A 27,938-nucleotide genomic window follows, 5' to 3' on the forward strand; every position below is an offset into this window, starting at 1 on the left:
TCATTTCAGTAAATTTTGCATAACATTTTTAATCAGTGACTTTTACACAGTAAGACCAGGACCATTATAACTGCGTATAAACATTACAAGAGCATACTGCTGGTGCCACATTTGATAAAAATGTAAGCTCAATAATGTCAGTGTAAACCATCATTTAAATATTATAGGATACAGTGGGAATATTACAGTGATACCATAGGATACTGAAAACAGGAAAAGTACAGCAGGTTTAATATTACAATCTCGGTATCATAAATGTACACCTAGCAACATTACTGTAATACCATATGAAAAGGAAATATTTGTAAAGCATGAAAAGTCAATAGGGATTACACTCTAATGGTGTTACTTGTTTATTCTGAGGCTGTGAACTGCTACCATTCTCAGGTTTACTAGGTTTGTGAGAGATGACAGCACAGTAACACGTCTGCCTTTATAACTCAGAGCTCTGGGTGATGTTGACGTTCTCCCTGTAGGCAAAGCAGCTGGGGAAGATGCCAATATTTCCTGCGCTGTGTCCCTCCAGCCACTCCTCATTAACTACGAGAGTGTGAGAGAGAAACATAAAGAGACAGTGAGACTCACATCTGAACTGAGGATGAAGCACTGTGGGAACATTTCAAATCAAAGTGTCAGACAAAGCAGCAAGACTTTTTATGATTCCACTGATGAGCAGTTCAGTATGAGGATGACCTGCAGGGTCTCACCTTCGCCTAGGATGTCGATCGTGTCTCCCTCACTGAACTCCAGGTCCTCTGAGCCCTGAGCAGTATAGTCATAGAGCGCCACCATCTGATAGAGGATGGGACGGTTGGCCAGGGGGTCTTCTGTCTGTAGTAGTATAACAGCACAATGAGGGGGGATTTTTAGGTAAGTAGGTTTATTTGACAATAATTAAAAAAAACATACACGAGTAACTGCGGATCAGTTCCGTGTACATAAATTAAAAATCGTCGAGGATTAAAATACACAATAAGGACCAAAGGCTTATTTCCATTGTGGTCCGCGATGACAATAAAAGCTGGCAATTGTGTCAATGACAGGCAAGAGTGGCATAGTTAAAACAAACAACCCCCTAAAAACATGTGAAAAAAAAACTTTAAAAAATTGAACCAGAAAGCACAGAATCTTCAATTAGTCAGCCATTTCCTAAGATTGAATTTAAAATTTCTCCCATTTGAGATTAATTTGCAAGAAATGGGAAGATCACACCACAGGCAAGCTGCAGTGTATGAAAAGGTATTTTTCCCTAACTTAGTTTTAAATTTCAAGGGAACAAAATTTGTTTGGCTGCCTCTGGTATTGTGAGAGTGTGTAGCTCTCACTGGATTAAAAAGGTCAGCAAGGTAGGGAGGTGCATTTTTAAAAGCTATTTTGTGAGCAATGCCCATTTTAATCTGCACCACCCTTTTTTCCACATTTAATAAATTAATCTTTTTGAAATGGACTGAATCCAAATGAGTGCGGGGATGCAGCTTTAAAACAACACTAATTAACTTGTTTTGAGCAGTCTGCTTTATCAGCATAGCAGTAGATTACATAGTTACCTGGAGGAATCATGAATTGAATGTTGTGACTTTGGGCGTAGTGAAAACAACTTCGAAAAAAAATCCTCCACTTGCCTCCTCTGGACCTAGGACAACCTCTTAACAATGCATTACGTAGTGGTGGGCACAAAATGTGTTAAAATTATGGGCCGGAAAAACAAAAATAAGAGCAATGCAAAATGTATTACAAACAGTTGCAGCTTGGTTAGCTTTAGAAAAGGAAAAAACTGGGTTAGGTTTAAAGAATAAAACAGTACTTGGATTTGATTTCAGTAGCATCAAGCGGTGAGGTTGCAGCATTGCAACCATCGAAACTTCTGCCTTGTGCCAAGCATGTAGGAGAACTACTACTACAACAAGGCAAACGTTGTGGAAGAGGACCCCCTCTCTATCTGATATAAATGGCTCATTATAAGATAATGAAAACACAACCATTCTTATTTTCAGGTGATTCTAAACAAAATCATAAACATAGTTCTAAATATTCTAGTTAATTTCTTCCCATATAGTCCTTTAAAATCTACACCCTGAACCTTTAAGTGATGTAAAGGTGGATTAGCTAAATGCAGAACCTTTGCTGTAGCCTAAGCACATGGCCTATGCTGTTGTGAGCCTTTATACTTGTGCAGTGTTGTGTTTGTGTCACTCTGCAGTTACACCCCCAAAACACGAGTTGGCAGTGGGGTTTCTGAGAAGTGCTGTAAAGTCTAGGTGATTCAAAACACACCCAAAACACACACTGAAAATGGCTCAATAGTGACAATTTCATTTACAAGTACACACATCGGCTTCACTATAACTCGCAGCATTCACAGAAAAAGCAAATGTCTTTATCGGGACACATTTTCCCCACAAATACTAGATGCTAATGTTATTAGCATAAGCCTATGGCATTTTACATTATATAATTTAGCCTAGTGATAACAGTAATATTAAACAAAGGTTATGTTACAAACTTCGGCTTCATTACAACTGACAAGTTCACTGACAACTGTCTAATACTAAATATGTCTTCCAAACAAATACAACATGCTCACATTATTAGCACAAGCCTATGGTGTTTTACATGGTATAAATTAGCCTAGTGACTAACGGAGATTTCCTCTACTAAATGAAGCCAGGATAAATTTTAGTGTCGATTCAGCACAGAAGTAGAAATCCCACTTAAGCTGAATGTAGATTGCATAATTGAGTCCATAAAGTCACATCATGTAACTACGTTGACTTTTGGTTTTACACGAGACACAAACAGCAGTCTCCTGATAGAAAGTCCATGTTGGTTGACCCACTGGAACCCCTCCTTTACGTCCTGACCAGACTTTCTCGCTCCTTCTACTTAATTCATGTGTCATATGGACCCGCCACCATGTAATGTACTGTAAAATTTTGTGTCCATGAGACAGGGCTGTTATATTACAATCACAAAAAAAAACCTTAAACCTTAATCAGCTGCAATGCATACAGTTACTTATTAAAATTGATGGCAAACAACAAAGAAGTCAATATTTCAACCACTCTCTATAGTGAACAAAGAGCTGCTAAATAAATGTAAACTGTAAACTGGACACACACCAGCTAAACTGGAGAGTTTTCATTCTACCTCCCGATTCCAAGTCATAAAAACAAATGTAGACTAGATAATGCTATTGCATGTATTGTACAAGATCAGATGTGTGGCAGTGCATTATTCTGTCTGCTCTTTTTAGCTCCTTTATACATGGCTGAGTTGGTTGGTCAACATGTTTCATATCACCCATAAGTAGAACAAGTTGGCAATGTGTGATGCAGAACTTAAAAGCTAACTTTAAAGGCCACATTAAGCTTTTATCTTATAAAGTTGGTAATGACTGTTGGTGGGATAATATTCAGTAAGTAATATCTACTGTATTAAGAGCCACTGTATTCTCAAAACTGCCATATTGGCTATAATAACCACCAGTTGGTTGTAATGGGTAAACAGAGACAGTGAGTATGGTGCGCATTTTATACCATATTATGTAAGTAATTTTATATTCATATAATCCTTTCAGGTGTCCATCGCCCATTTATAATACCACTAGATCAATAGAAAATAAATAAATAAATGAAACAACTCAATGAGCCACTGTATGTATTTTAACTTTTTTTTTGTTTTGTTTTTTGTTAAAGTAAAATATGATGTCATCATCTTCAACGCAGAGTGTCCTGGTATCATTTACTGTATATACAGTATAAACACACTAATGGGAGTAAAGTTATGTACTCTTAACGTTGAAAAAACTTGTCACAGAAAAGAAAACACTCCTCATGACTCTCAGCCAGATCAAGGAGAAAGTTACATTATAGGCCTTTATTTAAATGGGAATAATAGTTTACATCTCAATACAACCTGGTCCCAGCTCCTCAAATACTGACGCTTGGTCAGCGGCCCTCGACGTCAGATAGCTACGCACAAAGTCGCCTTTTAGCGCCAGAATGAGACGCACTGGCTGGCAGCATTTTTTGACGATCAGAGCAACTGCCTCAGTATAAAGAGGGAGAAAGTGGTTTTTTTAATTGAGTTTTTAACTGAAAGCAGGGAGATGCTACGTTTACTGTCAGTATCTTAACCGTCTGTCTAACAGGACGCCCCATCTTTAATCATATGTTAGTATATAATCTTCGATTAGTGCAGCTTTAATAATGGTAGGGGAGAAATCTGACAGGAGGGCAACTGCAACCCTGCAACTGCATTCTGCTTTCAAGTCCTGATGTGTGTGTCGTTGTGAGTTTAAACCCTCACCTGGCACCACAGGGTGGCTCTGCCAGCCTCAGCTACCTCTTGCATGGTATGGCCTGGCTCCCCCTCCCCACCCAGAGGTATCAGCACCTGGGAGCCATGCTGCCTATGTCTGATGAGACAGAGTGGGAGAGGTGAGGGGGATTGGAAGCAGAGGATTAGATGGGAAATAGATTACATCACAGGAGCAAACGTGGGACAGAGAATAGAAAACAAAACAACCTTATTGTAGAATGACACAGATGATTGCAAGCATTAAAGCAGGACTCTGATGCATGTTATTTGTTGTTAACAACTCCTGACTGGTTCCATTGTCAGGAGTGTAAAGCATTCACTTGAGAACAAGACAAGACTATTATTATTATTATTATTATTATTATTATTATTATTACTACTACTATTATTATTATCTCATTTCTAATGAATGAGATTTTTTAAAATCTCATTAATTCAGAAAAACAGGACATTTTTTTAATCCATGACATTTTCTTCTCAGAATTCTGAATTAATAATCTCTCAAATTCAGAAAAACAAGAATTTTTTTTGTCATGTGAATGCATTACACTTACATATCATTCTTATCAATTCTTAGATATTGTGTAATGTTTTTGTGATGTGTTTTTATCACATGATGACACTGTGTTAATCCTGTGTGTTAATCCTCTTCTGCTGTTTGTTGCTGCTTTCATGGACTCCTCTTGTGTCTGTGGAGCTGCAACCTCAGTGTCCTATGTTTTATGTTAGGCTTTCTTAGCCGGAACAGATATTGGACCCACAGGGTGTAGTGGACAAAGAAAAGCATATTTTTAGAAATGAAGCATCACTTGTTGAAATTCGAGGAGACAGAAGTGGGTTGGCAGGCCTGTGGTTACCTGAGGCGCAGCTGAGATGCTGGCTGGCCCAATTTCTTTGCAATGCGTTCCTTCAGTTCATTGTGCGGTATGTCCAGAGGGACAGACAGAGCCACAGTGTACGTGTAGTGGACTTTCACCACCACAGAGGACGCCTCTGCTCCCTGAGCTTCACCATCATCCTACGAACAAGGAGCAGAGACACGTTAAAAGATAAATGCAGCTTTTATTTAAAAATATTGATCTGGTCTAGTCAGTGTGAATACTTTTTTACATGGTTATTATGTAGTATAGTACTAGTATTAGTATCACCACGCCTGCCTTCACATTTCCTATTAGTTCTAGTATTTGTGCTTATGAAATTGTAGAGCCAGTTGTAGTTACTGTTAGTGCTGGAAGTTACTTTGGATATTGTACATTGACAGGGCCAGCCCAAATGTTCTTGGGCGCTAACAGAATTTCCAGCCTGGTCACCAGGAGCCTCATTTATAACCACTGTGTACCGTGTTGGGTTTTATAAAGAAAAATGTGTCCAGGAAATGTGCGTAAATTCAAGGAAACTCTAACCTATGCGAAGGCAAAGGGTGAGAGGAATCATTATACCTATAATGATCTCTCACGCATTTAAAGTCACCACATATCACATGCTTCTTGTACAGCCACTTCATAAACATTCAAATGCAGCAGTGTTATTTGTGTTTGTGCCAGTAAGCCACAACTTTTCCATAACCACCTTTGATTGCAAAAGATATGTTACCTTAAATCTCAAATCAAATTCTACTAAATACTGCATTAGCGCTTTCTCTCACCATCACATTCCCACCACGGGAGCGCAGAGGAGAGGGTCGGGGCCGGACTGTATGCTGCTGGAAGATGTCAAGCAGGTGACAGGATTCAGGAAAGCCTGGCTTTCTTATACCCAGTATTTTCACCTCAACTACATGGACCAGTCTAACTGATGAAATTAATGTTGTCAGTTGTAGAAATCCAAGATAACATCAAACAGCATTAAATAATTGCAGGACACTGTGTCAGCAGTTTCCAATAATATCATCAAGTACCATTTTAGTTGTCAGATAGTTTTTGTTTGTAAAATGGCTGCAGAGAACATGAGTGTGCTGTCAGACGCACAGAGTACACTGGAGATACTGCTGATCTTCACCTCTCACCTGGTACATGTTCACCACCTGCACATATGGACTGTGTAAATTAGCAAAGACGTCAGGGTGCAGTTCTTTTCTTTTTTTTCTTCTTTTATTTTGCATCCACCTTTAGATCTGACCTTTTTAGATGTGATGTGAAAGGAAATTGCGTACTGAGAGGTGTATGCACAGTTTTCTGACTCAGAAGATTTTTTAGTGTACGTACAAATAATGTATGTGTAAATCACTGAAATCAACAGCTTTATATTTGGGACACATTTTGCACAAAATTTGGGGTCAACAAAAATGGGAAATACAATCAAATTGCTGATTTAAACCAGTATCAATATAACAAGGTGTTCAATTGGGACTAGGCTTTTAAGTGAAGTTTTACAGTATCAAACCTACCCATACCTTTTTTCTGAAGGTCAGAGGTCCATATTGTAAGTCTTATTTTTCCCTGAGCACAACTTTTTTATTTTACAGATTGTGCGCACAAACTGCTAATCTATACATGCAAATTTCCACATCCACATCTATGACAGCTGGCGGGCTCTGTACATTTGCACCTTTACTCCTTAGGGACTCATGGTAGCCCAGCCTGGTTGCCAGAAGAAAATGTTGGCATTGAACCTTTTTGCAAACCAATAAACAATACTTAACATTTGTACGCTTCATACAAATCATATCAGCATTTCCAAAGCGAGGTAAAAACACTTCGTTATTGGGAGGTAGAGGGGATGGTGGATGGCGCGACACCTAGGTGAGATGCTGCAGACCACTGTAGACTGCAGTTTGGGACCAATAAACAATAAAAGCAGTTGTTTTTAAGTGAGTCATTATTGTGTTTCCAGCAGCTTTTAAGTCACCAAACATGGGTGGTTTTTAGCAACCCATTGCTGTATTTCCACCATGAACTGCGCCACCAAAAACTGAGCATAGCATAGCAGGCAGGACACAATGTCAAGCCCAACTCACATCCGAGTTACATCAGCTGATCTCAAGCAGCCCAATTAACTGATGGAGCAGCTGATTGATGAAAGGGAGTCAGCTGATAGATCACATGATTCCTTTCTCTGCAATCAATTGGCAAATCTCATTCAGGGCGCCCTATTTAAACTGCTTTGGCCTGCCTACTGTTGCTGCTTCCTCTGCAAGCTGCTTTGCAACTTCCACCCCAGCTCCTCCTTTTTCTGTTGTGTCTGACTTATCAGTGTCATTTCTGTTTGTCAGTGATGCTGCTCTGTTCTGTTCCAGAAGAGTCTTTGCTGCTGCTCTCCCTGCCTCAGGCTTTCCACGTAGGTGTATGGAAGAGGATTTCTGCATAGGCCTAGGAAAGGCAGAGAGACCCCAGAACAGAGCCATGCCACCAAATACTGTATAATACTGCAAATGGATGTAAAGTTTTCTTTATTAAAGTGGTCCAGACTGAACTATGGTATTATGGTAAAAGTATTTCAAGCCAAACATGATCTTTTCCTTATCATAACCAAGTGGTTTTTGTTCCTAAACCTGACCCCACATTAATTACAGCATTTAAGAAATGTAAAGTGGGCTGCACGGTGGTGTGGTGGTTAGCACTCTCGCCTCACAGCAAGAGGGTTGCAGGTTCGATCCCGGGCGTGGGAGCCCTTCTGTGCGGAGTTTGCATGTTCTCCCCGTGTCAGCGTGGGTTCTCTCCGGGCACTCCGGCTTCCTCCCACAGTCCAAAGACATGCAGATTGGGGCTAGGTTAATTGGTAACTCTAAATTGTCCATAGGTGTGAATGTGAGCGTGAATGGTTGTTTGTCTCTATGTGTCAGCCCTGCGATAGTCTGGCGACCTGTCCAGGGTGTACCCTGCCTCTCGCCCGATGTCAGCTGGGATAGGCTCCAGCCCCCCGCGACCCTCAAGAGGATGAAGTGGTTAGAAGATGAATGAATGAAGAAATGTAAAGTTTCAGCATATCCACTACATAATAAAATACAAATGTAACATATTCATGGTTTGCAGAAATGTACAATGCCAACATTTACTGTGGCGATTGGTTGAGTTGGCCAAAGGACCATAAACACACCACATTATTTGCTTGTGGATTGGAATTCTTGTGATTCTTGTGAGTTATTTGAAAATTAAATCAAATTAAATGAAATCATAATGCATTAAGATGGGAAAGCATGTGCAAATTCACTAATAGCAAATATCTATATAAATATAATTTTTATTTCATAGTTCTCTTAAATGCAAATTTAGAGATCTTGATGCAGTCATCAAACATAGTGACATCAGGCTTCATAAGTAAATAAGCTATAGATCCTACAGTATTGTTTTTAGTCAAAACCAAAGTGATGACTCAATTTTGGCCTCATGTTGATATTTCAAGAACCAGTGAGCGTGACTATGTATGATAAAGCAGCAGCAGTAAAAATGTGTGTGGAAGCTCTTGTAGTCAGTCTTTCAGCACTGTGAAACTTCATCAAGCCTCTGCATTCATGTCACAGAGACTAACTCCCTGTACATGTGTTCTATACATGATGATTAAACTAATTGATTAAATGAGGCGCCTGAAGCTGCTTTTGTTTAAAAAGCCGCAGGTTGCCATGGCTCACTCATTATGAGCTGAAAGATATGAAAAAGCATCATTCTCATCAGTTTACGGTGAAATCGTCCTCAGTGAGCCTGACAGAGGAAAACTGTTATTTAGTGGCAAATGTGGAACAGGAAGTCCATTAGTTACGGATTCTTTTTTTTTTCAGGTCACTGTGACATGCAGAAAACACAAAAGGATATTTATATCCAAACGCTGACTACCTCTTCCTCCCTTAAGCATCATAGTGACTTAATCGGGACACATCAGCATTCCCCTGCTAAGTTCAACCTTACAAAGCAGTTTCTTCTCAAGTCGGCTCAGTCCTCCTATATTTAGATCAGGTAGAAAGCGAAGGAGAGTGTATGTGTTGTGTGTGTGTGCGAAGAAAATAACTTTGATGTGATTTCACCTTTGAGCCTGCACAGACGAATGTGGCTTTTCAGAGGGGGGATATTACCTGGACACTGGCTGTGTTGGCCGTGTACTTGGGAGGCTCTGAGGCAGGCAGTGGAGCGTGGGTGGCAGTAGTGTAGGATGGTGGTGGAGTGTCTGAGGTAACACGTACTGCAGGGAAAACACAGTACAGGTACAGTGTGAGCACACACAGTACAAGTCTAATGGAAGGTTAGACGGGTAGCTGTTCCCTGAGTCTGTCCCATTATGGAAATATAAACACTTAATAGTTGTATTTTATTGTTCCTTCTGACACTCATTTAATGATAATGTTTATCAGCAAGCACAGCTGTGATTTTAAAGCCTATACCTGCTTTGCCCAGGGGCCAGTTTTGCAAAATAACAGGAGGAGAGGGGCAAGTTAATACATTTGATATTTTATTAAATTTATTCAATAATAAATGAATTACCTGTTTTCAACCTTTCAGTGCTTCCTGTCATCATTCATCTGTGTCAATAAAGCAAATTTTGTTGCAGCAGCCCCACAAATGTCAGGTGTATGCAGGGGCATTTCTAGGATTTGAGGATGTTAGCCCAGACCCTCAGTCAGAGGGGAGTCGGAAGGATGCTACCTTGGTACTTTTTTTGATAAACAAGCTACATTTTGATGCTCTTTTTGCACTCTACCTCCTTATTTACATTCAAAGTACAAAAATAAGTCCCAGTTTAAATTTTTTTTATTGTGAATTACAAAAAGGTTGGCAGGCCATCCAGCACCCTATGGGTGGCCAGATTTGGCATGCGGGCCAGAAGTTGAGTCCTGGCTTACTACTTGGCAGCAGAAGCTCAGCCCATAAGGGCTTAGGTTGTGAACCAGAGGGTCACTGGTTCAAGTCCCCGTCTGGACCAAATATTGAGCATGGACTTGTAACTGGAGAGGCTTGCCTCCATGGGTGATGCCCTTGGACCCCTGACTGCTCAGGGCGCCTGTCCATGGGCAGCCCCTTTGCTCTGACATCTTTCTATTTAATGCATGTATAGGTCCTGTTTGCGCATGTGTGTGTATTTCAGCCTGTGTGTATATGACAAACAAATGGATTAATAAAGAAGCTTCATTCAAGTGGCAACCTCTGGGGCTGAAAACTAAACCCAACATAGAAGCGCCAAAAACTGCAGTTCCTCGAATGGCTACTCGAGGCTGACTCCAAGAGTGAGTTAATCCCCAAAGACCCCCATGTTACAATGCCCAACTTTGCAGCAGAAATAAACATGTTTACAGCCTGGTACAAAAAACAGGTTTGGTATCTATAGCTAATTTCCCATTTCATGACAACCCCTGTGTAGGGGGTGAATTTTATTTAAAACCCGTATTATTAAAACCCATTTAAATGTTATTAAGGCTTAAAGGGATATTTCGACATTTTGGCAAATTCGCCTATTGCCGTAATCCCTATAGTCATATGAGTAGGTACATTACCTTTAATTGTCAGTGCGTGCTGTTCTGAGATCGGTGGGGCAGAGCTGCCCACTGAAATGGAGGTGAACGGTACAGGTCCCTCTCTCCCTCAAAACTAATCAAATACACCATCAAATGACTCCAAAACGTTCTAGTGGACAACACATGGCTTGCGCAATCCCTACACTATGAAATAATAATGTATAATTAAATAATTAAGTAACATTATGACACATAGAGCAAATACTCGGAACTACTTTCTTGAGTAAACCACTGGGTGGAGTGACACAGTGCGCAGCTGTGACACAGTGTCGTAGTTACTGCTTGTAGCCATTTGCGGTATCGTCAGCTGGACGCACCAGAAGGTTTGAGGAAAGTTTACAAGTGTTTTTGTAAATCATGGTTTACACATGTATTGTAAAATGTAGCAGTAACAAGCCGAAGACATGGAGCAAAGTGAAGTTTCACATAGTTCCAAACAGTAATACAGACAGGATGAAACAATGGCTATTTGTGCTGGACATCGACCCCCACACGCCTGTGGAAATGGTCCGGAAAATGTTTGTGTGCTCTTGCCATTTTTTACTGGAGGACTACACTGAAAGGATGGAGCGCAGAAGCTCAGGAATGGTTCAAACGCTTTTCTTGAAAGATACTGTCATACCATCTGTCGGCGTATCACATAACGAGCAGACGTGGTCAGTGATCGTTGTGTATTTTGCTCAGCAATCTCTCTGCTGTAACGTTACCTCCATGCTGAGTAACATTAGCCTACACTCCAAGAATGGTAAATAAGGCTAAAATGCAAATGTTGTGGTTATGTTATGGATAAGTGCTTGCCCAGAGCATATAGTGAAGTGACTGGCATTACTTCTCATTGTTGGGAATAAACAGACTGCTAGGGAACATTTTATGTTGTTGTTCCTTCAGGAGTTGTGGTGATTTATGAGTGTGGAGTTAGCATGTTCTCCCTGTGTTCTGGTGATTATTTTGAGGTGCACTCTATATTTATATTGCACAGGTGTACCTAATAAAGTGGCCAGTAAGCCCCACATTTACACCACCGGCTCTGGGTCTCCCCTCAGCCCCTGGTTGTTCGTCAGCCTCAGCGTCTCTTCTTGCTCTCTCTTCTTCCAAAACCTGTAACTCTTCCTCTGTATATTCTGGCTTCTTCTCAACAAACTTGTTTTGATGACGGGAGTAACTGCACTAAACATACGCTGTTTGAAATCACTCCACCCAGCAAGTACTGTATGTCTGGAATGTAGTTCCGGCTCTGCATTTGGCTTCAAAACAACTCTGTCTCGTAATATTACATTATTATTTCATAGCATGGTGAATGTGTAAGCTACAAGTTGTCCACAAGAGTGGTTTGGAGTCATTTGATGATGTATTTGATTAGTTTTGAGGGAGAGAGGGACCTGTACCATTCACCTCCATTTCAGTGGGCAGCTCTGCCCCACCGATCTCAGAACAGCACGCACTGACAATTAAAGGTAATGTACCTACTCATATGACTGTAGGGATTACGGCAATAGGCGAATTTGCCAAAATGTCGAACTATCCCTTTAAAGTTATGTGTCTTGGAGGGCGTGGCTGCTTTGAGTGACAGTTGGGTGCTGTCTGTTGACAAGTTGCTACCACATGGACAACAGTTAGATAACATAACTATGGTGTCACCCCAGATTCACTGAGTATAGGCTAGGTAGCTGTCTCTATTTCGGTTCACTGCTTTTCCAGTAAGTACATTTGGTTTTAATGGTTTTAAACCTGTTTTGCCTAGCAAAAATTAGCATTAGCATTATTACAGTTAATAAAATGCACCATGCTAATCAAGCTAACAGCTAACTTTAGGGTTAGCTCCACCCTCTCAACCAAATATGGTCACTTCTGGCCCCCAAATCAAAGATGGCCAAGCTTAAGGCTTCAAAATGGCAGTCCACAAACTGATGACAGACATTACTGTGTCTGTGTCCACGTTACACAGTCAATGTTTTGATCAGAGCTGAGCAGCTTTAACAGGAGGATAGGTTCATGTTTTTTCAAATCTGTCTTCAAACAATACTCACTTGCATATACATTGAAACTGTTTTTGCTTGCTGTGAATTTGTAGTGGACATTAATAGACCCTCTCCTAATTCAAATTCAATCTCAGTGATGGGGGACAAAATAACCTGAAACCATCCTTTGAGGGTCATAATGGGGGTGAAGCCGATCACAGCTGACACTGGGCAAGATGCAGGGTACACCCTTGACAGATTGCCAGGCAATCACAGGCTAGCCAGTCATAGAGACAGACAACAATTATGCTCCCACTCAGACCTGTGGGCAGTTTCAGAGACGCCAGTTAACCTAACCTGAATATTGGTGGAATGTGCCTTTGGACTTGAAAACATACTGTGGATAAATATGTAACCTGCTATATGTCACCTTGCTTTTTGTGTGATGAAACTTTGTTTTATGCGTCTGTGAAACAGTCAAGTTACACTTACAGTTTACATCCATGTCTGTGAAAGCATGAATGCCCCCCGAACTGAACTGGTGATTTGTGTCACCAAATCAGTATCTGACCAAATGTCTCCCATGTTGATCATACCATCATATCTGCTACTCAGATATGTCAGATATGTTCTTGAGTCCAAGTGGATGTTTGTGCGAAATGTAAGGAGACTCCCTCAACGCCTTCTTGACGATACGAGAATTAGTCAGACGCATGGTCGCAGTGACCTTGGTGTTTGACCACCAAATTCTAATTGGTTCATTGTCAAGCCCATGACGTTTGAGTCAAAATTTAAGAAATTCCCTCAAGGTGTTCTTGGGATTAGTGTCCATGAGAATACAATGGACGGTGTCACAGTGACCTTGATCTTTGACCAGCAAATTATAATCACTTTAACCAAAATGGATGTTTGTACCAAATTTAAAGAAATTAGGTATTCTTGAGATACTGCATTCACAAGAACGAGACAGCTTCAAGGGCACATTGACCTCAACTTTTGACTACCAAAATGTTATCAGCTCATCATTGAGTCCAAATGAACATTTGTGCCAAATTCGGAAAAATTCCCACAAGGTGTTCTTGAGATATCGCATTTACAAGAATGAGACAGACAAAGTCACAGTGATCTTGACCTTTGACCACCAGTCATCAGTTAATTTCTGAGTTCAGATGAATGTTTGTGCCAAATTTGAAAAGTTTTTGAAATATTTTGTTCACAAGAATGGGAGGATAGACAGACATAAGGACAACCTGCACACCACCTACTTTACAACCACTGACCCAAAGAGTCTTTAAGTCAGTGCACAGCAGGTTAGCTGAACAGTCCCATGTCAGCAAACAATCAGCACAAATGAGGAATAAAGTTTGTAAAGTCAACAAACAATATGTTAGTTCTAACCAAACTACATGATGAGCTTTTTCCAGGAAGTGTCCAAAGAAATTTGTGACCCATAAAATAAAGCTAGCAAATGCAATGTCAATCTGTCCAGTAGTTGTCAAAATGTCAGACAGAAATGAAAGTATCACCACTAAAAAATCATAACCAACTATCTAGTGAAGATGCCAGGGAGTACACATGCATAAAAAATATTGCCCTGACCCTGGAATGATGTGCTATACTAGAGAAGTGCTTACTGGAGCAGATCAGAGGAAAGAAGGTCAAGAGTTCTTCTTCTTTTGAGGCAGGAGGATTTTAGAGAAAGTAAAGTAGGAGGACTGGGAGGAGTGTGATTAATTTTTTCTTTTTTTCTTACCTCGAGAAGGAGCAGGGCTGGGCTGGGCCTGTGGCCGAGTGGGTGGCTTGAGTCCCGGTGGGAGAGGTATCCCACTGGGAACTCTCTGTGGAAGAAGATGAGACAAGAAGGTCAGTGAAACAGCATTTTGTTTTTCTAATGGTGAAAAAAACCTGTAGTATTATCTCCCAGCAGGAAACTTATCTTTTGTTGAAAGGAGTACAGTAATATGGTAACTGTTCCAGCTCAGTGGCTTAACTGTAGCAGGCATTTTAAAAACCTTTTCATGTGTTTTTCCTGACACAGCAGTTTTGCTGGCTGGTCTCGGGGGGTGCAGCAGAGATAAAGCTCTGCTCAGTATGAGTCTAATTTTGTCTCTGAAGTGCCACCATTAAAGCTCTAAGCTGACGCCCAGTGTGTGTTTCCTCTCAAGATGACCCTGAAATATATTGGCCAACATTATAACACTACATTACAATACATTACATTCTCCTTTTTGCCTTTGGACGTCTTGACATCTGCAGGCTCAAGCAGGGACACTGGCAGAAGTCCTCTCTGAAAAGTAAAGGATTGAACATCAGACAGTGAAATATAAAAGACAAAACAACCAGCTTTGTCACCAGCCAACAGGGTCTTAGTATTGTGTCGTTGGTGTTTTTTGGGGGGGGCCAGCAGAAACAAGTTGTGAACACAACATTCATATACCATCACCTTAAAGGTTGATATGTCAAATTTGTTAGCAAAACATTCATTCGTTTGGAGTCACCTGGACCACCTGGGAAATGTAAAGGTTTAGACACAACAAACTGACATCAAACAAAAAGTGGTGACGTAAGCCAACTGTTGCGTCACCTCATGTCGCCTGTGTCTTGGCTAAAAAGTTGCATTTGAACACACCGCAGAGACTACGGCTAACAACAAACTGGCACATACAATCTGCACCCAAGTAAGGGGAAATAACTCTCCCTAGCAGCAGGTAGTCTGTAGTCATCATTCAGAAAGGAAAACCAGAAGACTGACAAGATGGATTCAAGACGCTGATGAGCCAGTCAGCACATTAAAAACACAACTTAATGTTCAAAGAAAAAAGTATGTTTACTCTGCACTAGTGAACAATAACAAACAATTACAAAACCATTTCTGCTAAAGAGCCCAAAGGCTAAAAGAAAAACCTTACCTAATATAACAAGTTATTTTGATCGCACGCCCTCTTGATTTTACTTTCCTTGCTTCTATTCTCATGCACTGAGCTGAACTGCCAATCAGAGTGGTTTCTCTCAACAGGGCTCAACCAGCTCAGACATTGATTGAATTCGTTAAATTGTTAAAACAGATGACTCGAGGAACGAACGCTCTTCAAAGTCCTGATGTTGACTGACAGTCGACCGTTGGCTTAGTGTGTCAGGGTCCTTAGTTCAATATTCACTCTGTTCATACTCTGGTTTGGTCTCTACCAACTCCTGAGGGAAGTGTCTGACTCTGTGGCTCCTAAATGCTTCACTATTCGGTGTTGAGCAGGTAGGGGTATAACACAAAGCTGCTATCTGTATCAGTTTATGTACCAGTTAATGGTACTGATTTCTAAATCAGCATTATCTATGCAAATCTAGATAATGTATACACATCCGGGTACACCCTTAGCATAAAATGTATATTAAATATGACCTAATAATTCCATTGTTAATTAAAATTAATTAAAAGTAATTACAAATGAAAAAAAAAATCTTGTTTTTTCTTTTTGTTTGGGGTTTTTTTTTTGGTGGTCAGTCAAAATTTTCTTTTGGAGGTGATTTGGTGATTTGATCTTTTTGTTAAATGCAGAACTCACAGAGAATCTGCAAGTTTCACTAATGCATTCATACATTCTTTTTTGGAGGTGGGGGGGGCAACTTCAAACACATCATTTCACATAAAATATAATCTAGCAACTGAACAACTGTGGACTCATGTAGCTAGATCAGCACATAAGAAAGAAAACTTCATTTTAAACTGAATTTAAAGCTTTAAAAACATCATTACAAATTACCACCAATTCTGCAGACCCCTCCACCAAACAGCAGACAGGCACTGATAGCAGCTAGCTAGTGAACATAGTGGAGCATTAAGCAGCTAAAGATACAGTTATTGCCCCCAAGATTTGGTGGAGACCAAAGCAGGGCTAAAAGAAGAGTTAATATTGGACTCACATTCAACAAGTGGACACAAACTTGACTCCAAACGAAGGCTAATGTTGCTCCATGTCTGCTGGATCTGTATAGTAGCCAATATAGGCAACTGTTTGCTACCATGTTCATTTTATAAGGTCATAAGATGTAAATGTGTTTTCAGCCAATGAACAGCGTCAGGCTTTGATGCCAATTTGACATTATGACATTCGGGTCTGTCATGTCATGCCATTGGGCCTAAAAAGACTTTTTCTCATAGACTACATTGTGAAAGCAACATCTGTAAATCAGTGGATACATTTTGTCAGTGCCACAATTCCCACAAAATGACTCATTTCACAATCAGGATTTGGTGCATTAGGTCCAATAACAACTCAAAATTCATAAAGAGCCGTATGATTAAATCATTTTATCCCCATCCAAGATAGCAGGGGGCTGAACCACACATTAGGTCGACTGGCAAAAGTCTCTAGAGCACTTGCTCTATGAGCCCACAATTTGGAAAATTTGGGTAATTTTATGCCTGAGACTTTAAACTTTTTTGGCTTCATGCACCACTGAGCAACTTCCACAGGAATTAACAGGGCCCTGCATCCAATGCTGTGTCAAATTCTCTTTATACATCAATGTTTTCCGCTTGTTCTGCTGTACCAAAAAAATAATTTAATGCAGCTTCAAAACTCCTGATCTTATATATAATATCCAGAAGAGAAACTATGATTTTTCTCAAGACATACAAAAAAAAAACAAATACAACTCTTAAATCAGTCTATAAGATTTGTACCTTGGATGATTATAGATTCTCTATCTCCTCACCTGTCCATCATATATGACAGTTGCCATCCCATCCCTGTCCTCATCGCCAAATAAGAACACCATTGCCCCACCTGGCACAGTCAGCTGTCCCTCGCCTCGAGCCATGTATGGAGTCCGCAAGCGCATGTATCGAGACTCCCTTACAGGTGGTGAAAGGACAAAATCAGTCATACATCTACAAAATGTTTACTGTAATGTGTTGTTCATTAGTAGTATTAGCTTATCACCGGCTCTGGTTAATAGTATTCCTGTGTGCCTGGTAATACTCACTGAGCTCCATCCATCTTGGGCTCATAGAAACCAGGTTTCTGTGGTGAAGAGAGTGATGTTAGCAAAGTAAGCAAATGGGATTACTGACAATATATTTAATCATACTGACACTGTGGTTGTTCTTACTTGCATCCTCAGAGGTTCAAAGCCTCCAAAATCATCATTAGGAATCATGGAGGAAATCACCTGCAAGCAGAGCATCTTAATTTTACTATTGTTCTGCAACGTTTTGGTATTTGAGCATCTTACCATACACTTATGACACAGCATTCCCCATGAGGACACTCTACCTTTGCTTTGCCCAGGAAGTCTCTTTGCTTCAGCTGCTCCACATCTTGTTTACTGGGACGAAACACCACGTTCTCGGGCACCTGGAGAGGGGCCAGGACCTCTCCCCTCTGTTGTTCAAGAGATATAAAGATGATGACTGTGCGCACATATAAACTGTTTGAACTGTTTCACATGTGGCTTTAATTTTTAGAGTTATAAGATCATTATTTTTAGTAGAGAATTTTAAGAATTCATTCATTCACTCATTTTCTGTAACTGTTTATCCTGTTGGGGGTCATGGGGTGGCCAGAGCATCTCCCAGCTGACATTGGGCGAGAGGTGGGTTACACCCTGAACAAGTCGCTAGACTATCACAGACCTGACACATAGAGACAGACACCCATTCACACTCACATTCACACCTACAGCCGATGTAGAGCCTAACCCTAACCCTAACTCTAACCTGCATGTTTTTGGACTGTGGGAGGAAGCCGGAGTACCCGGAGAAAATCCACACTGACATACAGAGAGCATGCAGACTCCACACAGAAGGGCTCTCTCACCCTGGGTTCGAACCCACCCTCCCACTTTCAAACCAGGAACCTTCTTGCTGTGAGGCAACAATTCGAAACACTGCACCTCCGTGTCGCCCAAATTTTAAAGATATTTAGAAAAAAGCCACAAGAGGAGCAATACATTTCATTTTCAGCTAGGGACTTTTAGAGTCAGCTCTGACCTAAATGATCTGTATTGCTTTGTGAGACAGTTGTTTAACAGTTTTATCAGTATAACTATAGCCTTAGCCTTTAACATGAAGATCTACAAAATACTGACCTTAAGTTATCACTTAAAGACACAATGAAATGGCTCCTCTACTTCCTATGATGCAATTATATTGAAACAGGTTATTGGAGTGGGTGTTAGGGCAGTGAGATATCATTCTACGGTTGGTAGTAGTGACCTTAAGGCTAGAGCGAGACCAGTTTTATCTCCTTTAAATCTGGCTGGGGGAAAGTGAAACAGCAGTGCCCCTCATTCATTATCACCAACCCCCACTGCACCAATGGAGCAGGTCAGACTGTAGTGGTCAGGACATTCCACATGAGAGCTGGGCTCTCAGTGAAACCTCCCTAAATAAATAAAAGTCAGAAAAAAGCCATCTCACAAGAAGAAAGCTGATTGTTCTGATAGAGATGGCAGAAGAATAGGACTTCTTTAAACAGTGTTTCTCAAATGGGTGTATATGGGTACCCCTAGCAGTACTTTGGAGAACTGCAAAAAACGCAGTCACAGTCATGTTTATGTTTGTTCACTGTGCGTTTCTACCAAAAATGTTTTACACTGGACAGGTGGTACTCCAGCCCGCTCTCACTCCCAACTCATTAAATACCATCACTTTGTCAGTGATCTCGGCATAAGATACCTACGCAACAATTGAACTTTTCAAATTCCACTGTTTTGTCAGTGGATGTCCATGGAAATACTGACACCTACAGGCACCTGGTGTTATGAAACACACTGGTCGGTGGCACTATAGTATAAAGAGCAAGAAAGTGCCTATAGGGCAGGTGGGAGGGGAGGTGGATGGGTCAGACAAACTCTGCTCTTCGCTTCCTGTGTGAAACCAAATATCAACAAAGAGTGCTAGTATAGTATGCAAAGCATGCTACAGTATTGACATACGTATGTGACGTTAGTTGGTAAGAACCATACTTATTTTATGCCAAGCCATGATGTTTTGTTGTCTAAGCGTAAAGAAATAAACTTAAAAAGGAAGTGTCTTTCAAGTAGTTTTTTTTTTCTTCTCTTTTTTTATAAAAGACTGTATGCATGTAACGGGCAGAAACTGTACTTTTCCTGTGAAAATGGAAGTGTATTTTGAAAGGACACAATGCATGTAACAGGTGTCAGTTGAGAAGCTGTCTGTGAACGTCCAAAACTGTGACAGAAGGGTACCTAGCATGTCATATTTTCAGTGAGTGTAAATTTTTACTGCATTTAGGTCCACTAACAAAGCGGTGCTATTTGACAAATTGGGATGAGAACGCGTTGGGTACTCAGCTGAAAAAATATTTCAAAGGGGTACACATCAATCAAGAATGTTTGACAACCACTGCTTTAAAGTATATAAAAGCATGCTTAAAGAGAGTGCCTAATTTTCCTCTGACCCGTAGTGCTATTTATTAGTCTAGATTGTTTTGGTGTGAGCTGCAGAGTGTTGGAGATATCAGCTGTAAAGATGTCTACCCTCTCTTCTCATTATATACCTGTCAACCATATCTCTGCACAGGAAGAAGCATGCATGTAGTCATGGATGAGAGACCCATACTTGTGACAGCAATGTAAACATTAATGGCACCCCCCCCCAGCTGAGCTATTTTCTCTCACCAAAGTACACATGCCGACCATATCACTGCATGCATCTACTGCAAGCTCACCTAGCGCCACTGAGCTAGGTTACAGCTCAGCCGGGGAGATTGCCATGAGTGGTGTTCACAGCAAGGTTACAGCTCAGCCGGGGAGCTCAGCCGGGGAGATTGCCATGAGTGGTGTTCACAGCAAACGCAATGCGAATTTTCGCATTGCGTTACTCACACAAGTTTAAACACTAGAATATTTTATGTTAACTCACTTCATACTTGTGAATACCTCAGGTCGTATAAGTCTGAAAACACCTAATCGATGAATGAATGGTAGGTCCTTGGCTTTATACTCAGGAAATGAAAGCTTGGCTATCATGGCGTGAATTGGTCGCTGAAGTTCAGATTTTTCAACCTCGCACCACTTAATTTGCATGTACCAACTGTACCTTTAAGGACACTCAGCATGTGGAGAGATGGAGTCTTGCCAACAATCCTGCAATAAATGGATGACCCACTCCACTAAGCCACCAGCCAATACAGGATATAGTTTGGCCAGTTCCAGATGAAATTAAAGTTTGGCAGCAGTGATCCTGGCTCAACAGACATTGGTTTAACAGTTTCATAATTTGGCCCTTCCTAATATTTACCTTTGTAGTTCAATAAGTGTATCATACATCATACATACCTGCTGCAGCATTTACCACCTGCACTTAAGATAAATGGGTTTCACTGCTCTCGCTTCTAGGTGCCTGGTGAGTGGCACACAAGCATGGCCAAATGGAGCACAGCCAATGATTCACTGTTCACAGGAAGTTCAAGTTTCCATTTCATTGTGTCTTTAAAGCACAGTGAGGATGGGCACAACTTTGGAGAATCATTCTCATCTTTCTATCTTTGTTAGGACATCAAGTATGGCAATGGCAGAAATGCAAACAACAAACATGCTTATGTTAAATAATGCAGGAGCAGTTGACTTTGGAAATTTATCACCAAAGTCTGTGTCATGATCTCTGCAGTCTGTTGTGAAAGTTGGGACACTCACCAGGACACTGTCCATAGCTGCCTCTAATTGTCCCCCTCGCCCTCCTCCTCTCTCCTGGGAGGCTGACAGCAGGACCTCCCTGGCCCGCTCCCACTGGCCCATCCGACAGTACACAGCTGCTGCATTATATAATACCTAGGGGACACATCACAATTTCAGAACCATAGCATAAATATTCATGTTATCTTTGCTGATATCTTTGCATCATTTAACACAACAAACTGTGCAGGGGCCAGTAGCAGTGATTCAATGACAACAAACGTTTCTGTCTTTCCAAACTCTCTGGATTTGGTACAAACCCTTCCCACGCACTGAAGCTTTAAGACACTGGAGGACGAAACTACAAAGGCTAAAAAGCAGCATCATTATTCAAGTATTCACCAAGGTGACATGTCTGTGCATGAGATGCTTCTGTTGGGTCTGTGATTTAAATAGCCAGAGACCAGCGCCAATTTCACAAGTTTTTCCACCTTGAAGAACAACATAGAGAAATGTAGCACAGTGCATTATTTATCTTTATCCTTTTTATTGTGTCAAGGAAACTGTCAAACTTTGGTGTCTGGATTCTTTATGTATATATTTACTAAGTGCTCCGGTTCAGTTTGTTCAGTCGTTAACTGTCATTCCTCTTCTGTGGAATTGCTCTCCTGTGATGGCAGCGAAACAATAACTGCTCTGTCACTGATGGAGACATGCCAGCAACTGAGAGTCTGTCACTCTACTGAGGAAGAATGTGTCTCAGCTACAGAGCTCTTAACTGATCATTCAAATAATAATGACTGAACGCCAATATCTGATATGTTCCAAAATATACGTGGTTTGTGTTAATTTAGGGTATTTGAACATTATGAGCATGAATATTTAACCCTCTGAGACCCACAATAGACCATTTTTTGTTTTTAGAGGGAACAGGGGGATCTTTAGTGGGAGATAGAAGGAAAACACTAAATGCCCCATTGAAGTGGTATATCATCTGAAAGCAAGGAACTTGGAGATTAATTTGAGATGCAGCTCAGCACTGTGTGTCAAGTTTTTGCACGTCATGAATCTATAACAAGCATTGTGTTTGGTTTGATGTCTATTTAAACTTTAAAAGTTTGTACAGGGGCTTAGACCATATAGTACAGAGTATATGACGACCATTCTAACATCCTAAGTTGTTGTAGCAATTTTGGGGTTGATACCATTTTTAGAGTACAATAGAATAGAATAGAATAGAATAGAATAGAATAGAATAGAATAGAATAGAATGTCCACCATAGGTGGACATTTGTCTTAACCTCACCAAACACAAAAGACGACATTGTTAAAAGCAGACAAATAGTGAGTTAGTCAGTCACACAAGCATTTAAAGTCATTACAAAACACCTAATCACGTTAAATCAGCTCATTGTCCAGCTGTGGTTTAACACTCATCAGTTGCTTTATTGAGTTAATGATACTAATGGTTCTTGGGATGAAGGACTTCTTAAATACATTTTTAGTTTCCAGACAGACTCTGTAGCGCCTCACAGAGCTCAAGTTCTCAAACTGGCTAAAGAGAGGGTGGGAGCTATCTGCCAAGGCACGCCTCACTTTCTTCCTCGTCCTTTCTATAAAGAGTTGGGTCAAGGGCTTTTGTGGCTTGCCAACTATTTTACTTGCCATTGTCACAATCCTAGCGAGTTCATTCTTGGATGTACATGATGTTACACAGATTGTGTGCTAAATTTTACAATTTTTTATCACTGGAGAATTGAGAAAATTTGTCAAAAATCCCTCCAAAATACCACATGAATACGCAAAGACCTTTAGGAACATAATAGAAAAAACATGCTGTGATTTGGTATCAAAAGCTTTTGACATTTGGAGATTTCTGTAAGAACTGGATTTTTTGGCGATCGGATAGAGAGCACTTCTGCTCTGGAAACTGCTCAGGAACCCCTTTATTGTCAATATACCTTTGAGAGTCATCCATCCTCTGAATGCCCAAGGTCTCTAGTTTGAAGCTGTAAACTTTCAACAATGTTATGTGCAATAGAAAATGTGCCACTACTGCTTTCATGGCACTGTCCCTGCTGGAAAGGCAGCAACTGGTCACTACAAATCATAAATGTTTGGTACCCAAACAGGCCAAGTCAGCCTATATACTATGCATAGATAGCCTACTATGTCACTTTAGATACTACGAAACATACATATGTAACATTTCCTTGTATGTAACATTTTCTTCTGAAAACTTGGCTGCCATTTACCACCAATCACATGAACCTTTATTCAATCTACAAACCATTGTTTTACCTTTGTGCCCCATCATTATAATCATCATTACCATCATCATGCATGATAGTGTGGATTCCCATCAGAATGTTGCTCCAGATTCAATTGAGTTCATCAGATTTCCTTGACAACCAGTGGAGCTGTCATGTAGTTTACATAAACTTTGGGCTATCATTTCCATTGTATCGCAGATAGATGATGCTGAGTGTGTCTGATAATGTGATATGATTTCTCACACTGATAGTCACATTAGCCTGGTTGTAAGCACATTAGCTGGACTAAGCCATAGTTTAGCTGCTACTGAGCACAGGTGCATTATCTGTGGGAAGCTTGAGCATGTCTTATCCGTACTGTGAGAAATATGTGAAGTTGTGTAACCTCTTCTCCAGCCTCCATCAATGAGGCTTTGTTAGCTTCCAGGTGTATGCGACGTTTGAACTGCACAATGGAAGTGATGACAAAGCACAGTTTGTTCCGTTTTCATTCCTCAGCACAGACAGAACTCATGGGATTGGATTTTCTTTTTATTTCATTGTATTGTGTCAGAGGAAACATGCTGGAGGCTGACGCTTCCCTGTGTGAATGCAGGTGTATAGTGCAGTGTGTATGTGTGTGTGAGGCTGAATGTCAGACCTGCCAGCTGTAGAGTTTGAATCGCAGTCCCAGCTGTCTGTAGTCAATGACCATGTTTCCTCTCATATGCTTCTGTGCCCAGATACAGTCTGACAGAGCCTCTTCCAGCCTGGAGAGACAAGCGACGCACAAACAGGCAAACAGACAAACTCAGAGTTGGACAGGAAGGGATTAAAAAAACAGCACATTTTCAAAAATAAACAAGAAAAGCTTTCTACAAAAAACGTACTTTGTGGGGTGTTAGGGGTCAGACTTTTTGTTCGTCATGCAGTCTACACTGGTTGCCTGGCAACCTCAAAGTGATGAAAACTCTCCAGAAAGTGAGAGTGCCCAGCCAAAACAACATTCCAGCACATAATCACAGATAAAACCACAATGTGACATTTATTTACACTTTGTTTTTTATGGATCAAACAAATGAGATATTAATATAGACTGTATAAAGTAATAGTCATAGCCACCATGATGTCCCCTATTGGTTTGTGGACTCCTGTTTTAGACATCGATATATTCAAAAAATGGATAGGACGTTGAAGGGTGGGCCCTGTTCATTCCTTGAAAAGTTGCTCAGTGACACATGAAGCCAAAAGTTCAACTTCCTGGCTATAAAATGACCTGGATTTAAGGTCAGATCAGCTAGGTTCCGGTTTAGCCCTACACAAACTTGAATGGGGAAAAAATGATTAAATCTCTTCTAGACTTCTGAATGGATCAAATCCTAGTTGGAAAACAATTCATTTTGTGGGGGTTGTGACACTCAAAATAAATTTATCCACTGATTTACAGATGTCTCTTTTACAATGTAAGTCATTTTGGCTGGTGCCATCTTGGATTTTTGGAGCTGGAAGTGACTACATTTGGATGAGAGGATGGAGCCAACCCCAACCCCTTGGTCATCATGGTGCATTTACAGCTATGGTTAACAGTGATAATGCTAATGCTAATTTTCACTAGCAAAAAAACAAACAAAAACAAAACAGGCTTATTAGTAAAGCAAAATGTACTTACTGGAAAAACTGAATGTTTGACTCTTTAGTTTTTTTGTACCAGACTGTACATGTTTTTTTTCTGCTGTTAAGTTGGGCATTTTAAAATGGGGGTCTATGGGGACTGACTTGCTCTTGGAGCCAGCCTCAAGTGGTCGTTAGAGGAACTACAGTTTTTGGCACTTAAATTGGCTTCATTTTTCAGGCCCAGAGGTTGCTGCTTAGATATTAGGCCTACATGTTAATTAGGGAGCTTTGGAGTTGCTGTTGGGCAGAACATGTTTCCAGTCGTTATGCCAAGTTAAGCTAACCAACTGGTGGCTCTCACATTTACAGTGCAGATATGAGATCACTCATCTTACTCTCACCAAGAAGTCAAATAAGCCTATTTCCTAAAATTTCAAACCATTTGTCAATACCTCGATGGTCTAACTACAAAGTCCAACCAATCAAGTCATCAGTACATTACCAACAACCCCTCCTGTCTGCCGTCTTATCAAATCAAACTGTAGCTGACAGCCTGATCCATCACTTCCCTGTTTTAACAGGAATTACTAACACATTCTCACTCCAACCTCGTCACACCTCGAGATATGGCATGCAAGGTACCCTGGGTGCGTTGGTCGTTGATGTTCTGGGACGCCGTGTCAATTTAAGCCTGTCACATGTGTTGTCTATGTCAGTAAAACACTGAGAATTGACATTTTTTTCCTTCAGCAACAAACACATGTGGTTATGTATTGCTGACACATGCACATGGTTGGGTTTAGGACAAAAAAATAGGGTTTGGCTTTACAGTCACACGGGAGGCAAATGCCAGTCTCTTGAATGAAAGTCGGTGGTTGCAGGACCCATCCACCACCCCTCCTGTCCGCCTTTCTCGGACTGTCCCGCTGCATTTCCCCCTGATGCCACCAGTCGCCATTAAACATAAACAGCGACCGGCTGCTCATCATTCTGAAATGAAAGATTGGCTTTTTTATTTGTGTCCAAAGCTGTAAGTCACTGACCAAGTGCTGGTTTTCGACCACTTGGGTGTGAGACTGAGTTGGAATTACATCACAATAAGGAGGCAACAATATAATTTCATGTGACCACAACGATGCACCTTTTAGTAAACAGCAGTTACGATGGCAGGGTGATAGCAGACTGATTTCCCTTTATATTCCAAGCTTCTCTTGAGTAAGTTGATCAGCATTATGTGTGACATTCTAAAACAAGGTGTCACAGTGGTTTCAAAAATTACTTAGTCTGTCTTTAATGCAGTATAGACTCTAAGTCAGTATTTGGGACAGGGTGCTGTCTCCCACCTGTTGATCTGCATCATCACTGCTGCTCTCTGGAAGAAACCAACAGCAAGACGTTCATCCTTGGCAATGGTGAGGTCTAAGGCCTGGACATCAGAGAGGGGAAAATGCAAAGCTTTGTCATGGAAGTTATAATAATGTAACAAAATGGAGTATTGACAGAAATTTCAGTGTCTCCCTCCAACAATTATCTAACAATACAGACAACACACAGACCTGCAGGGCCAGGTCCAGCTGTCCCAGGACCAGGTGAGCTGAGGCAGTGTTGAACATAATGCGAGAATTGGGTTCACTGATCTGCTCCAGTTTGGACAGAGCTCCCTCCCAGTCCTTGGCATCTGCTGCCTGCACCGCCTCATCCCATAACCGCAGTAGCTCAGTGTAAAGCATTCTGGACATGGAGGAAAATAAAAGCACAGCATACAGAAAAAACATTTCTCATTATTCATAAATTTTCATGTAATTGCCATAAAACTTCACTTAAAAACCTAGTCCCAGTTAAACGCCCAGTCCCCTCTACTAGCCCAGTGTGTTTACTCATTTTGACAAATAAAGGCCTGTCTCAATCAGGTGCCTGGTCTGGTTGCCAAGCGGTTCTTTTTTTATTTTTAAACAAGTATTATTCATACGAATAAACGAATTAAAGACTGCTCCAGTTATGGACCCATTAAGTTCAGTGCTTTAAGCAAAGAGTAACCTGGGCTACTAATTGAAGTGACAGTAATAATAGATAAGCTGGCAATTGGATAAGGAAATAGAAAGATTTTACACAAATAAAATTACCATTAAAAATGTAAATTACATATGTTTTGCAAACCTCATTAAATTTTGTGACAGTTGTCGTATTTTTCTATGTAAATGTTGGCTCTTAAGGGCTTTCTTAAGCATAATTGTTTAAAGATTGATCAACATAGGCTCAGTGGTTATATATGCAGATTACTGAGTTTGCTGGAAATGTTACTAAATGTGATAGACACCAAATCAGACTGACAGACACATGTGTAGGGAAAACTAAATGTTAGATTATAGATACATTGTAACAATACAAACCTATAGAGAAACTGAGCTGATGTTAATTAGTAACGTTCTGCACAATTTTCCTGGAATACTTCCTTGTATCTTCCCAGTGCCTATCTGCACCTGTTCAGCTCAGTTTATACAAGCTGCGTAGTCTATCAGAGTAACTTAACACATCCTCCACAGTCACACTGCTTACCTTTTGCTCCTGAACAAAAGGCCAGTGAGAGTTCAGTCAGTGTCCAGCTCAGTGCCTGCTGCCCTTCCAGTCCTCACTCTGCAAACAGGGAAATAAGAGTGAGTGAAACAGGCCTCCTCAAGAGTCTCCTCCCTGCTGCTACAAGGAAGTCCTCCATCCATA

General features: G+C 40.7%; 1 protein-coding gene across 1 annotated transcript; it reads right to left on the reverse strand.

Annotated features, from left to right (window-relative positions):
* On the reverse strand, positions 1–27,902 carry LOC125890959 (NADPH oxidase activator 1-like). The gene is made up of 16 exons (XM_049579901.1): positions 27,777–27,902; positions 26,777–26,951; positions 26,564–26,646; positions 24,268–24,376; positions 21,376–21,510; positions 17,991–18,098; positions 17,827–17,886; positions 17,701–17,738; positions 17,431–17,569; positions 14,936–15,004; positions 14,471–14,555; positions 9,326–9,432; positions 5,178–5,338; positions 4,309–4,417; positions 708–831; positions 1–540 (listed from the first exon to the last, which is right to left on the reverse strand). Exons 2-16 carry the CDS (start codon positions 26,948–26,950, stop codon positions 434–436), a joined length of 1,608 nt encoding a protein of 535 aa, XP_049435858.1. The 5' UTR covers position 26,951; positions 27,777–27,902; the 3' UTR covers positions 1–433.
* Between the last annotated feature and the right edge of the window lie 36 nt (positions 27,903–27,938).

This window comes from Epinephelus fuscoguttatus, linkage group LG6 (assembly GCF_011397635.1).
Source record: "Epinephelus fuscoguttatus linkage group LG6, E.fuscoguttatus.final_Chr_v1".
Classification (NCBI taxonomy): domain Eukaryota; kingdom Metazoa; phylum Chordata; class Actinopteri; order Perciformes; family Serranidae; genus Epinephelus; species Epinephelus fuscoguttatus.